General features: G+C 43.3%; 1 protein-coding gene across 1 annotated transcript in view; it reads left to right on the top strand.

The window, feature by feature from the left end:
• The window catches only part of tnk2a (tyrosine kinase, non-receptor, 2a), a gene marked incomplete at its 5' end in the record, with an annotated part of 35,857 nt that overhangs the window by 1,238 nt on the left and 19,230 nt on the right, over positions 1-15,389 (top strand). The window contains 10 exons of the mRNA XM_084048199.1: positions 1,744-1,906; positions 3,336-3,406; positions 5,087-5,302; positions 7,264-7,413; positions 7,653-7,748; positions 9,101-9,282; positions 10,081-10,207; positions 12,843-12,989; positions 13,892-13,986; positions 15,195-15,389. Of these exons, the coding sequence (XP_083904325.1) occupies positions 1,744-1,906; positions 3,336-3,406; positions 5,087-5,302; positions 7,264-7,413; positions 7,653-7,748; positions 9,101-9,282; positions 10,081-10,207; positions 12,843-12,989; positions 13,892-13,986; positions 15,195-15,389 (1,442 nt within the window). The remainder of the gene's footprint in view (positions 1-1,743; positions 1,907-3,335; positions 3,407-5,086; positions 5,303-7,263; positions 7,414-7,652; positions 7,749-9,100; positions 9,283-10,080; positions 10,208-12,842; positions 12,990-13,891; positions 13,987-15,194) is intronic.

Genomic DNA, 15,389 nt, shown 5'->3' with positions numbered 1-15,389 from the left:
ACCAACCACTTGCCCACATGCCATCTCTGTATACGGGTACAATTGTAAAACAATTGCTCTGCTATTTGGCAGCTTAGAGCAAGGGTCTTCAACGTTTTCAGGCCAAGGACCCCCTAGCTGAGAGAGAGATGAAGCAGGGACCCCCACTACATATTGTATAGATGAGAGATGAAGCAGGGAGGGACCCCCCTCTATATTTTATAAAATTGTGTTTTAGATTAAACCTTTTTTGTTCACTTAGTCTGCTCTTTTTTCCCCTCTACACCTATATACCTCTGCGAGGCGTTGTGAGCTTGTAGATCTGCTATTTTTGGCTAAAGTTCTCCTCAGAAAAAAGGATGCTAGGGTTTAAGTGGTTAAGGTAAAAAAAAATCACACCCTTTGTGAAGTGAGTGGTGCCTTTGATGAGCCCCGTATTGACCCCCGTATTGATGTTGTCATCAATGTTTGTGGACAGACATAGAAAACAGACTAGAAAATGTGCTCCTCGGAGCACAAGTCTCCGCCAGCAGACCCGTGCTATTTTAACCAAAGGAAATCACTTACCCTATCTTTAACCATAGTTTTCTAGGAATGTTCTGATTCTTAGATTAGAACATCTAAGGATTAGAACATGTTAGCTTGGCTAACATGTTCAATCAGCCAAGCTAACGTGTCCAATGTTAGCTTGGCTGATGGCACTGATGTCACTTACACACCTATTTATAGGTCTCTATTTCGTCATGCGTCTCGCTAGCCAATCAAAGCACACCCTTTCAACATATTGTCACGTGTCACGTGATGCTTGACCAATGTTAGCTTGGTGGACACACGGACATACATACATACATACATACATACGGACACACGGACAAAGCCAGATATAGGAGTGGTTGCCTTCGACACCACTCAAAAATCACACCCAGTGTGAAGTGGGCGGTGTGGTCACAGTGGTCATCACAGTGATGGAAGTGATTCACTTAAAAAAAACATAAAAGTGTTTTTTTTAAGTGCATAGTCCTATTTATAGGGCTATGCACATGTGTCATGTGTTTCTAGCCAATCACAGCCCTGAATAGAGTCATGGTGGCCAATCACAGTGCAGGGTTAGGGGGGTACACTGGTGGCCAATCACAGCGCAGGGTTGGGGGGGGTGCAATTGGGTCGATGTCCAAACCTCACATATAGGGGCGGTTGCACTGCCCACAAAACAAAAACAATATGACAAAAAGATTTGGCGGACCCCCTGTAGTAACTCTGAGGACCCCCTAGGGGTCCCGGGCCCCCTGTTGAAGACCCCTGGCTTAGGACATGTCCATAAGATGTGTGTGTGAGGACTGGATAAAAAGGAGAAGGGCAAAACAATGGATGATATATTGGCATTGACTTTATGGAAAAGACGCTGTGTCACCTGATTACCCATAGTATTCTGTTTCTGTCTAGCATATAGACAACTGATCATGATCTTGCAATGCATTTCTTTTATTCTGATATATTTCGATTTTGACGTGATTTATGTCTTAAACCAGGGGTCTTCAACGTTTTCAGGCCAAGGACCCCCCAGCTGAGAGAGAGATGAAGCATCACACAAAGATTTGGCGGACCCCCTATAGTAGCTCTGAGGATCCCCTAGGGGTCCCGGACCCCCTGTTGAAGACCCCTGTCTTAAACTGAAAATCCAAATAAATAAATTAAAGTGTGTGTGTGTGTGTGTGTGTGTGTGTGTGTGTGTGTGTGTGTGTGTGTGTGTGTGTGTGTGTGTAGATGCAGTGTGATGAAGGCACAGACTGGCTGGTGGAGCTGTTGACAGACGTTCAGCTCCAGCAGTACTTCATCCGGATCAGAGACCAGCTGAACGTCACTCTGCTCTCTCACTTCGACTACGTCAAGAACGAGGACCTGGAGAAGATCGGCATGGGCCGACCAGGTAAAAACACAGGGGGTCGGGACACCCGGGGGGGGGGGGAGTAGTTCACCCAAAAAAGTACTTCTTTTCTATCAATCACACACCCCATGAAGCATTGAATTCATGGATATTTTTTAGTTTAATGTCTCCGGTAGGAGACTCAAAGGACACTCTTTGTGTCTCCTAACGGAAATACACCCGCTCATCAAATTATTGTCTTAGGAATGCGACAAAAACAAAAAGATGTCCATGAATTCAAGGCTATATGGGGTGTGTAATTGATAGAAAATAAGTCATTCTTTGGGTGAACTACTCCTTTAATAATGTTGCAACATTGTTTTCTCACTGTACAGTAAACAAACCAACATACAGGATAAGTGGATACAGGGTTTATCTGTACATTTATAAGGACTTTTAAGGACCTCTAAAATAAAATAAATAATGTTTTTTTAAGGAAGAATCTATTATTATGGATATAAATAAGTAAACACAGTGATTCTCTGGTAAATACATGGACATTGTATTTGAACACATTATGGACAAACCCACACCTTGACATGAACACAGAATACACACATTCATCTATAAACCAAGTGTAGAGATATGGAATGGAAAAGTAATTGAACCACTCTCTCTGTTTTCTTCTTAAAATTGCTAAATACAACGAACAAGAACTTAGTATCAATACAATTGATTATTTGCATTGCAAAACTATTTGATACAAAGTCAAATGATACGATATGTTGCTGTTTAAATATCGATGTACTTCGAGTGTTGAAATTAAAATAGATATTTTGATGCAGTTACTGTATTGTTACACCCCTACTAAATATACTGACTAATGTCGGCAACAAATAAAAACAAATAAAAATGTTTTCTTAAATAGTTTTTATTATCATCGTTTGACACTTGCTTTGGCAATGTAAACCATTGGTTCTCAAAGTGGGGTCCGGGGACCCCCAGGGGTACTTGAGGGGGTTCCAGGGGGTCCCCAGCTAAATGATGGATAGGAACCAAATGGACCCTTATGGGTCTGTAACTCTGAGAGTGTACAAATGGAACCAAATGGACCCGTTAGGGTCCATTTGGTTCCATTTGTACACTCTCAGAGTTAAGTTAAAATTGATTTTACAATATGAATTGGGGTCCCAGAGATAGAAATGCCATTAAATGGGGGTCCGTAGCCTCTAATGCATGTTAAACTGGGGGGGTCCTTGAAATTAAAATGGTTGAGAATCACTGCTAGAGCCGTAAAAATCTTCTCTTATGGGGAGTCCCTCGCTTATCTTTTCAAATGGGGGTCCGTGGGCTAATAAGTGTCCATTTGGGGGTCCTTGACATGAAAAAGTTTGAGAACCACTGATGTAAACGTACTGTATGTAAACATACTGTATGTAATTGTAAACGTATGTTTCCTCATTGACTTGAATTGAATTGAATTGTGTTTCAGGACAAAGGAGGCTGTGGGAGGCAGTGAAGAGGAGGAGAGCTCTCTATAAACGCAAATCCTGGATGAGCAAGGTACCACGATGAGACCTTCAAGCATTAGTTGGTCCTTTGGTTAGAAATTGATATTCCAAAATATTTGGCTCAATGCACAGCAGCCATACTGCATAGAAACTGGGCCTCTTCCTTACTTCCTTCGTTCCTTACTTCTGGCGTTACCAATCCTCCTGTAATTTGACTAACCGATGGTGTCTTGGTGGTGTCTTGGGAGATCAAACTGTGCATGCGTCGCATTCCAATCCAAACACCCATTCTGTGTGTGCGTGTGTGTGTGTGTGCGCGGGCTCGCTCGCGACACACTGTTGGCGTGTTGCCGTCTGCGTCACAACTCCGTGGTGTTTGTGTGTGTGTGCGCGCGCGCACGCACGCACGCTCACTTGCGACGGCTCGCGCCTGTGTGTTCGCGCGCCGGCCGTGTGTTTGTGTGTGTCTGCGTCGCAGCTCCGTGGTGTGTGTGTGTGTGTGTGTGTGTGTGTGTGTGTGTGTGTGTGTGTGTGTGTGTGTGTGTGTGTGTGTGTGTGTGTGTGTGTGTGTGTGTGTGTGTGTGTGTGTGTGTGTGTGTGTGTGTGCGTGTGCGTGCATGCGTGCTAGTGATACTAATGGACTCTGTTCCATTTCGAGTAGCACAGTGGTTCACAAACTTTTTCATTTCAAGGATCAAGGCCTGAGAGTGTACAAATGGAACCAAATGGACCCTTAATTACGGGCCCATTTGGTTGCATTTGTACACTCTCAGAGTTACACACCCCCTCAAGGAACCATGAGGGTCCCTGCACCACACTTTGAGACCCACTGGTGTAGCAGAGTGTTTCCAGTGAGTCAACACTCTGTTTGACCAGAATGGAACAGAGCCTTTATTAGTATCATTGTAACAACCAGAATGGAACAGAGCCTTCATTAGTATCATTGTAACAACCAGAATGGAACAGAGCCTTCATTAGTATCATTGTAACAACCAGAATGGAACAGAGCCTTCATTAGTATCATTGTAACAACCAGAGTGGAACAGAGCCTTCATTACTATCATTGGTAACAACCTTTGAAGTAAGTAAGGAAGAGGCCCAGTTTTCTTTACAAAATGGCTGCTGTGCATAGAGCCTGTTGTCTCCTCATAGAGTTACATAGCACAGTCAAACAGGTCTTAAGGTCTCTTTTAGCACACAAATGAACGCCTGGTCCTTGTCATGAAACTGTGATAATCATAATGGTAAACACATGGTGATAAAATGGTGAACCCAGCTGAAGGTGAACGCTATGGAGTTGAGTGAAATAAGATCAGAACAGTTTAACAGTAAAGAGATGGAACAATGAATCCACCAGTGAAGTTAATGAAATAGAGCAAACTCACAGCTGTGCGGTGTTAATTTTGTCGACTAAAACTATGACGAAAAGTGTTCGTCGAATACTTTTTTCACTGACAAAAAACAAATTAAAACTAAGCTATGATGACTAAAACTAAGACTAAATATATTGACAATTTCGTCAACAAATAAAAACTAGACTAAAATGTTAGTGAGGGACTAGAGGAGAAGAGATCCAGTAGAACTAAAAGACAAGTAATTTTATGCTTGGTTGTGTGTGGGTGTCATGCTCTGAAAATAGCCGATCTACAAGCTCACAACGTGTCTGTGTGTGTGTGTGTCTCTCTCTCTCTCTCTCTCTCTCTCTCTCTCTCTCTCTCTCTCTCTCTCTCAGGTGTTCCCGGGTAAGCGACCTGACGCTGACCCCCAGCAGCCCTCCCCTCTCCCCCAGGGGGCGTCGGCCAGCCTGGCGGTCACGCCCACCAGCGAGCCGGGGGCGTCGCTCACCTGTCTGATCAGGGAGGCGGAGCTACAGCTGTTCGAGCGCCTCGGCGACGGATCGTTCGGAGTCGTTAGGAGAGGAGAGTGGACCGGACCCAACGGAAGAGTGGTGAGAGAGAGAGAGAGAGAGAGAGAGAGAGAGAGAGAGAGAGAGAGAGAGAGAGAGAGAGAGAGAGAGAGAGAGAGAGAGAGAGAGAGAGAGAGAGAGAGAGAGAGAGAGAGAGAGAGAGAGAGAGAGAGAGAGAGAGAGAGAGAGAGAGAGAGAGAGAGAGAGAGAGAGAGAGAGAGAGAGAGAGAGAGAGAGAGGGTAGCCTGGGATCAATACCTTTTTCGTGTTTATGATCCGGTCGGGAGCGGAGGCAACCCCACGTCACCAGACGCGTCATCAGGCGGCCATAAACCCGCAAGCCTCACCTTCCGGTAACTCCGGCCCACGATCAAGGGCATTGCATTGTAATAGGGCCTACCTAATACAATCCTTGATGCGGCATAGTTTAACTTATTGTTTCAAATACAAAATAAATGTGAGTGTACTTTCCGGAGACTATTTAGTAGGGGTGTAACGATACATTTTAACAACGATTCGATAAGTATCACGATACTTGGTTGTCGATACGATACATGAACGATACAGGTTAATATAGAATGATACGATACGTTTCGATTCAGGGATTTAGTCGATACGATACATGAATGATACAGGACAGGTTAATTTAGAACGATACGATTCGATTCAATGATTTAAAATCGATATAGTAACTATTTATTTACCCAAAAATTCTGTGTGAAAAATAAAAACCTGGATACTGGATATAAACCTCTCTTTTTTTCTTCTTAAAAGTACTTAGTATTGATAAAATTGATTATTTGCATTGCAAAACGATTCGATACGATTATTTGCATTGCAAAACGATTCGATACGATACAAAGCCAAACAATACGATATTTTGCTGTTTGCATAACGATATAGTAGATCGTTGAAAATTCAAAACGATTTTTCGATGCAGTTACTATATCGTTACATCCCTACTATTTAGTGTCTGTCTACCTTTGTTATCCTGGAAATTCTATTCCATTTAAATAGGGATTGGGGAAACAAAACAAAGTTGGGGAAACCAATTAAAAAAATGAGGGGGAACCAAAACAAAGCGGCACCGCAAAACCGGAACCCACAACACCCGGAAGCCGGAAGCTCTTTTTTTTCCCAGTAGGCGTGGCCTAGACCGGATCACACGGGCAATTCAAGGTGCGAGGTTAGGGAGAGGGAGAGAGAGAGGAGAGAGAGAGTGGGCGAGAAAAGAGAGAGTGGTGTGGAACAAACTCCCCATTGTAGTTAGAACTGCAGATTTGCTCATTATCGTCTGAAGACTCACCTCTTCAGGTAATCATTGAGTTGTTTATGCTTTGTTTATGCTTACTTTAATCCTGGGTTTTGGATTAGCTGTCTGTTTAGAGAGGTACACGGGTAGTACATCAGTGATTTTGGTGTGGTGTTTTTTTTTAATTACATTATTTGTTTATTTTGATGGGACAGAGCATATTAATGAACAGTACATAATGATGTAGAGCAGTGGTTTTCAACCTTTTTCATGCCAAGGACCCCTATATTGATTTGAATTGTTTTGTGCCAGGGACCCCCAGAAGCAAAGATATCGGTTAATTTTCGCTTTAAAAAATATAGATATTCAAAAAGATATGCACACTTTTTCAAGGTTTTTCAAAAATAGCAGAGCAAGCTCATAGCGCGGCGCTCGGTGCCGCGCTATGAGCTTGTATATCTGCTATTTTTGAATAGCCAAAGCTAAGTGGTTAAAATTATTGTGACGCTATTAACTCATCTTGCTGGGGACCCCCTGGTACTCCCTCAAGGACCGCTGGTGGTCCCCGGACCACTGGTTGAAAACCACTGATGTAGCGTAAATACACTCGATTTAGCTGTGATGCTAATTTGCATCCGCAGTCCCCACAAAAAAACACAGAACAGTAAACAATGCAGTACTGTACATTGCAAAACAACAGAGCGTACAGTAACAGTTTATAGAGAGTTTATGTTTCTCTGTCTCTCTGTAGGTATCAGTAGCAGTGAAGTGTCTAAAGGGCGGGGTTCTGGACTCAGACGCTCTCGATGACTTCATCAGGGAGGTGAACGCCATGCACTCCCTCAACCACCAGAACCTCATTCGTCTCTATGGCATCGTCCTGACCCAGCCCATGAAGATGGTACCGCACACACACGCACGCACGCACGCACACATTACCGCTCAATAACACACCTGTACACAAAGATATTAAAGCATCTACTGTATGTTTCATCTGGGCGTCTTTCTGTTTGTGTCAATGTGTGTGTGTGTGTGTGTGTGTGTGTGTGTGTGTGTGTGTGTGTGTGTGTGTGTGTGTGTGTGTGTGTGTGTGTGTGTGTGTGTGTGTGTGTGTGTGTGTGTGTGTGTGTGTGTGTGTAGGTGACAGAGCTGGCTCCTCTAGGTTCTCTGTTAGATCGTCTGAGGAAGAGACAAGGACACATCATGATCTCCTCTCTGTGTGGCTACGCTGTGCAGGTACACACCACTGTTACACACTGTTACACACCACTACTACACACTGTTACACACTGTTACACACCACTACTACACACTGTTACACACTGTTACACAGGAGTCCTACACAAAGAATCTAGGGACTGACGTGCTCTGTCACGTCATAAGTCTATGCACTGGATTCTACCAAGTCCCGGACGAGACTCGCTCTGCCGTGCGTTTGTGAAACTGTTTGTGAAAAATAATGTTTGTGAAACTGTTTGTGAAAAATAATGTTTGTGAAAATGTTTGTGAAAAATAATGTTTGTGAAACTGTTTGTGAAAAATAATGTTTGTGAAAATGTTTGTGAAAAATAATGTTTGTGAAACTGTTTGTGAAACTGTTTGTGAAAAATAATGTTTGTGAAACTGTTTGTGAAAAATAATGTTTGTGAAAATGTTTGTGAAAAATAATGTTTGTGAAAAATAATGTTTGTGAAAAATAATGTTTGTGAAAAATAATGTTTGTGAAACTGTTTGTGAAAAATAATGTTTGTGAAAATGTTTGTGAAAAATAATGTTTGTGAAACTGTTTGTGAAAAATAATGTTTGTGAAAATGTTTGTGAAAAATAATGTTTGTGAAACTGTTTGTGAAAAATAATGTTTGTGAAAATGTTTGTGAAAAATAATGTTTGTGAAACTGTTTGTGAAAAATAATGTTTGTGAAACTGTTTGTGAAAAATAATGTTTGTGAAAATGTTTGTGAAAAATAATGTTTGTGAAAATGTTTTTGAAAAATAATGTTTGTGAAACTGTTTGTGAAACTGTTTGTGAAAAATAATGTTTGTGAAACTGTTTGTGAAAAATAATGTTTGTGAAACTGTTTGTGAAAAATAATGTTTGTGAAAATGTTTGTGAAAAATAATGTTTGTGAAAATGTTTGTGAAAAATAATGTTTGTGAAACTGTTTGTGAAAAATAATGTTTGTGAAAATGTTTGTGAAAAATAATGTTTGTGAAACTGTTTGTGAAAAATAATGTTTGTGAAAATGTTTGTGAAAAATAATGTTTGTGAAAATGTTTGTGAAAAATAATGTTTGTGAAAATGTTTGTGAAAAATAATGTTTGTGAAAATGTTTGTGAAAAATAATGTTTGTGAAAATGTTTGACGCGTTTCGGCCAAGTGGCCTTTATCAGGGCAGTGGACATTAGGATGACCTTACATGTGAACCTTACACAAGACATGTATAATAACTTTTGTGTTCTGTGTGTGTGTGCGTGTGTGCGTGTGTGCGTGTGTGTGTGTGTGTGTGTGTGTGTGTGTGTGTGTGTGTGTGTGTGTGTGTGTGTGCGTGTGCGTGTGCGTGTCTGTGTGTCTGTGTGTGTGTGTGTAGGTGGCGTGTGGCATGGCCTACCTGGAACAGAGGCGTTTCCTGCACAGAGACCTGGCCGCCCGGAACGTCCTGCTCTCCACCAACGAGACGGTCAAGATCGGAGACTTTGGCCTGATGAGGGCGCTGCCCACCCACACTGACCACTATGTGATGGAGGAGAGCCACAAGGTCCCCTTCGCCTGGTAAGATCCTCTACTGCCCTGGAGGAGATCTACTAGATCCCCTTATAGTAAGATCCTCTATACTGACCTGGAGGAGAGCTACTAGATCCCCTTAGATATTGGTTCATTCACGGCGATACGATACGATTCAATGATTTAAAATTGACACAGTAACTATTTAGCAAAAACATTTGAAACGTGTGTTAAGGGTAACATGTATTATTATGGATATAAATAAGTAAACACTGTGATTCTCTGGTAAATACATGGACATTGTATTTGAATACATTATGGACAAACCCACACCTTGACATGAACACACAGATTACACACATTTATCTATAAACCAAGTGTAGAGATATGGAATGGAAAAGTAATTAAACCTCACTTGCTCTTTTTTCTTCTTAACACTGCTAAATTCAACGCCCAAGAACTTAGTATCAATACAATCGATTATTTGCTTTGCAAAACGATTGGGTACGATACAAAGTCAAACGATACGATATGTTGCTGTTTGCATATCCATATAGTAGATTGTTGAAAATGTAAATCGATTCATGGATGCAGTTACTATATCGTTACACATCTAGTTGTAATCCTTCTGTGGTTGGAGACAGAAACACCAGACCATCTGAGAATAGTAAGAACTTGACCTCTGTGTCTGCTAGAGGAATGCCTGGTACTGAGGATTGATCTAATCTCTCTCTATCTCTCTCTCTCTCTCTCTCTCTCTCTCTCTCTCTCTCTCTCTCTCTCTCTCTCTCTCTCTCTCTCTCTCTCTCTCTCTCTCTCTCTCTCTCTCTCTCTCTCTCTCTCTAGGTGTGCTCCAGAGTCTCTCTCCCATCGTTCCTTCTCTCATGCTTCAGACACCTGGATGTTTGGAGTCACTCTGTGGGAGATGTTCACACATGGACAGGAGCCCTGGCTGGGCCTCAACGGGAGCCAGGTACACACGCACGCCTCAATGTCGTCTGATGGACAAAGGACCTCTTCAGTTTGACCTTATTGTATGTTGGAACACCGTATCTCCTTCCTGAAGGCAGCAACCTATATTCTCCATACAAAGCATGGCTAGTGTTTGAAGTGATATTCCTTGCCAACCTTATCATACTGTCATTATACGTAAATGTATAGAGCCTCTTATCATACTGTTATTATACGTAGATGTATAGAGCCTCTGAAGTGGTTGTCCAACAATCTTTGAACAAATGTTCACTTGCTGCAGCAGTTGTGACTTTAAAGCTACAGACAGACATCCATACCAGGTGGTACTACAGTACTGCAGGACACTCATAATAACATCCATACCAGGTGGTACTACAGTACTGCAGAACACCCATAATAACATCCATACCTACCAGGTGGTACTACAGTACTGCAGAACACTCATAATAACAGAAGTGAAAAACAAAAGAAGAATCTGTCTAGATTCAATCTGGTCTTTCCATGACAAAAGGTGGTCTATTACTACTCCTAGGTATGTATACGAACATACCTGGTTGATCTGTTCACTATGAATAGTAATGGGGGATCTGTGTATCTCTAGTGGAGCACCAAAAACAATCTCTTCTGTCTTTTTTGTGTTAATGATAAGAGCGTTGTTATCACTCCACTCCACCACCTTATTGTCCCCGCCAGGCCGAAGGCATGGTGGAGAGTATGTTTTCGTTTGATTTTCGTTGGTTCCACCAAGCTAACATTGGTCAAGCTTCACGTGACACGTGACAATATGTTGAAAGGGTGTGCTTTGATTGGCTAGCGAGACGCATGACGAAATACTTACCTATAAATAAGTGAGTCGCTTCGGAACATTGCGGTGCATGTTCCGAAGTGACATCAGTGCCATCAGCCAAGCTAACATTTAGTCAGGAGATATTAGCAGAAAAAGTTTCAATCTTGGAATAAATTCCTTACCAAAAAGGAATTTATTCAAATCCTTGAGACTTGTGCTCAGGAACAGTCAGGAACAGCACTTTCCAGTACAAACTGAGATTACAGCTGAGATCACAGCTGAGATCACACAATGCCAACTAACTCTCATTACGCAAACTGAAGAAGCAGGAAATTATCGTCTGAAACCTCTTGAAGAAGCAAAGGCGCAATGCCGACAGCAGAAAGCCAAAGCTAAGAAACGGAGACAAAGACCACTTGAATCCCTAAATGACAAAAAAACAAAGACGAGCCACAAATGCTGACAACATGACACAGCAAAGATTGCTGCATTCTCTGGAAGAAAAAGTACAAGAGTCTGTAAAGAACATTGAAAGGAAAAGAAGGCACTGGTCACAGTATTCAATAGATGAAAGACAACATCAACGAGCAGATTACACCAATAAGAAGAGATGCTACAGATCACCTAAAGAACAAGAAGACGTTCAAGCTGATGAAGCTGGTGCCGCATTCTTAAAGAAGATGTCAGAAAGTGGACCCAACTATGTCTGTTTCTCCTGTGAACGAATGCTCTACAGAGAAACAGTGGTAAAGTTAAAACCTGCAAGTACACAGCAACAATAGATACTGTAAGTCTCCTGGACAAAGACCCAACTGCAATCAAGCAAAACAACACTTGGATCTGTCACACATGTCATCGCTCCTTTAAAATGGGGAAACTCCCTCCACAGGCTTGGGCTAACAACTTATTAATGGATGCCATACCCCGAGAACTGCAGGATTTGCACCCGTTAGAGGAAAGGTTGGTAAGTCAACGTATTGCCTTTATGAAACTTGTTGGCTTGCCAACAAGTTGCCAACAAGTTCAAGGCAATCCACGGTAATGCAGTCAATGTGCCATCTGACGTACACACATCATCAAAGTTCCAATCTTGGAATAAATTCCAATATTTGCTGGCGGAGACTTGTGCTCCAAGGAGCACATTTTCTAGTTTACTCTGTGTTGGTGCAGTCCAGGATCACTGGAACTATCCAAAAGAGAAATCAAGACTGTATCATCAGAGTACTTTAGAATGTATTGGTCTGGTTTGTCAGTGCGACGTTCAGACAGACATTCCTCAGTTCGACAGCTGTCAGTATGAAGGGTGAAAAGTACAGCTGAGCTTACACAACCCTGGACACACACACACACACACACACACACACACACACACACACACACACACACGCACACACACACACACACACACACACACACACACACACACACACACACACACACACACACACACACACACACACACACTAGTTATTGGCTGTTGAATATAGATTGTTCTCGCCAAAAACACAGAAAAAAACAAGAAAGCAGAAATATTTTTCTTTCTTCTAAATCCTTCAACATTGGATGGGACGGGGTTGCATGGGTTTGTTGTGATCACGTTATTCTGGGTCTACTCTTCTCTAGACTCTTCGCAATCTAGCATTAACACTGAAAACACTGTTTGGACATGTTAGGCTACACATCATTGACACTCTGGGCTTTGGAAAAAAATGGACGTGTTACACGTCAATGGCACTGAATGAGTTAAGTGTGCTATATCTATGCATTCAATCACTGTGTGTGTGTGTGTGTGTGTGTGTGTGTGTGTGTGTGTGTGTGTGTGTGTGTGTGTGTGTGTGTGTGTACTCAGATCCTCCACAAGGTGGACGTGGAGGCAGAGAGGTTGTGTAAACCAGACGACTGTCCTCAGGACGTCTACAACGTGATGCTTCAGTGCTGGAGTCCTAAAGCTGAGGACAGACCTACCTTCACCGCTCTGAGAGACTTCCTCCTGGAGGTAAGAGTCATAAGGCTGAGGACAGACCCACCATAGGAGCTACCAAATTAAATAAAATGAAATAAAAAAATCATGCAAATCTGGCTGAACTTGCAGAAACCCAAAATATGAACCAAAGATAGTGTTGTAAGATGGCGTTGTGTGTATATGCTGTGTTGAGTGAAGTCCATGCAGCAGACAATGTTACAACACATTATATTTCAGTGGTACCTCTGTGAACAGATCTTTTCTTTCTGTCATTGAATGAACTTCAGAGTTATGCAGGAACGATGGAAAGGTCTTTGAAGGCCAAACGTACATGAATCATAGATACACTCCCTGTTGGAATGTGACCTTTCAACCGCAGAGGGTCACCAATGTCTCTCTCATTTTGGATCCTAATCATGTCCGTGCAGTCTGTAGTCTGCTGCCTGTGGCCTGCCTTATTGTAAGTCGCTTTGGATAAAAGCGTCTGCTAAATGACCGTAATGTAATGTATTGTAATGTATTGTAATGTAATGTAATGTAATGTAATGTAATGCAGCCTGTAGTCTGTAGCCTGTAGTCTGTCTGGTTGGAATCAAGTCAATTAAAATGTGTCTATGAGACTGTTCTATGTTCAAGAGACGAGGCGGCCACAAAGAGCCTTACAGAGCCAGTAGTAGTGACAACGACACAAAGAGCCTTACAGAGCAAGTGACAACGACAGAAAGAGTGGCGGCCAAGTAGGGGCGGCCATAGCTGAGTGGTTAGTGAGCCCGCCTAGGGAGCCAGAGGCCCTGGTTGCCCCAGGTTCGATTCCAGGCCAGGCCAGCATATGCACGGCCTGTTAAAAGGATTTATCCTTATCCTAGCCTTACCTAACTTCTAATGTGTGTGTGCGTGCGTGCGTGTGCGTGTCCGTGTGTGTGTGTGTTGTACAGACCATGCCCACAGAGATGAGAGCTCTTCAGGACTTTGAAGAGGAAGACAAACTGCAGATCAACATGAACGATGTCATCACCATCATAGAGGGCAGGTCAGTGTGTGTGTGTGTGTGTGTGTGTGTGTGTGTGTGTGTGTGAGTGTGTGTGTGGTTATTGGTGGGAGTATGGACATGCCCCCCCACTCCCCCATCCCAACCCCCCCGAAGCCAAGCCAAACAGAAAAGTGTCTTCTGTGAGCCTTACATTCCTTACATTGTGAACAATTACAATAATTAGAGTCTGGTCTTCAGTCATTACTGTGATGCTGGTCATGTGATGTAGTGTAGACACCAGACAGAGCATTTAGTATCCTTTATGTGAAAGAGGAAACCTTTCCCTATTAGAAACAAACGGGTATTTCCCACCCGATCTCAGGAACCAATTGGCGACGCCCCCTTTCTGTAACGCACGCGGTACTGCCTCTGCCTCTCCACATGAGCAGAGCGCTTTAAATAACTCCCCAAAACCCCTGGAATACCAGATAGCACCGTGGCGTCAACGTTAAACAGCCTATCGATCCCTGCGCCTCGGGATCAAATCCCTTTCGGTGCACTGTTTATTTATCATATAATACGAGTTGCAAATTATTTAATTAGGATTAAGGTTAGGTTTACGCAAAGTTTTTGTCGCCCCCAGCGAGGCGGACCACTCGGCCCGTTTGGTGAGAACAGACTAACAGCCCCTAATATTAAGTTAGGAAGTAGTTGGCCAATAAAGTGTAAACAACGTCAGAGGCGCACCGTATACCACTTGTCGCCGTGCCGAACGTTGTGCAGTCCGCCAGAGCCGACTCAGTGTCCCCCCCCCCCCAGGTAATGCCAGCGCCGAGCATTATTTTCCACCACGAGGAAAGCCGGCCACTGCATCTGGGCTATCTCTGGTCCTCTGAGCATCGTAAAGACCAGACCCAGTGAGAGTTGTTGCAGAGTAGTCTTCTACCTTGAGCCATCCCGGGGCGGCAGTGGCTCAGGGGTAGAGTGGCCGGTAGAGCGGCCGGATGGGTTCCCAGTTCGATCCCGGGCTCCCGTAGTGTTAGTGTGGAAGTGTCCTTGAGCAAGACACTGAACCCTAATTGTTCCCGATGAGCATGTTGGTGCCTTGCGTGTGCGCGTGCGTTGGCGTGTGTGTGTGTGTGTGTGTGTGTACTGTATGTATGTATGTATGTATGTATGTATGCATGTACAGTACAGTATGTAGTATGTATACCGGTACATGCAGCTTGTCTCTGTACATGACTATGTTTACGTACATGCCTCCACAGGGCGGAGCACTATTGGTGGAGAGGTCAGAACAGGAGGAGTCTACGCGTGGGTCAGTTTCCTCGCCACGTGGTGACGGCGGTGGCCGGCCTGTCGGCCCACGACATCAGCCGGCCCCTCAAGCACTCCTTCATCCACACGGGCCACGGAGACACCGACCCACACCGGAGCTGGGGCTACGCGGACCGCATAGACAG

This window comes from Gymnoscopelus microlampas (genome assembly GCF_963454915.1).
Source record: "Gymnoscopelus microlampas genome assembly, chromosome: 22".
NCBI lineage: Eukaryota > Metazoa > Chordata > Actinopteri > Myctophiformes > Myctophidae > Gymnoscopelus > Gymnoscopelus microlampas.
The sequence above is the reverse complement of the archived record's forward strand: the minus strand, read 5'-3'. Positions and strand labels throughout refer to the sequence as shown.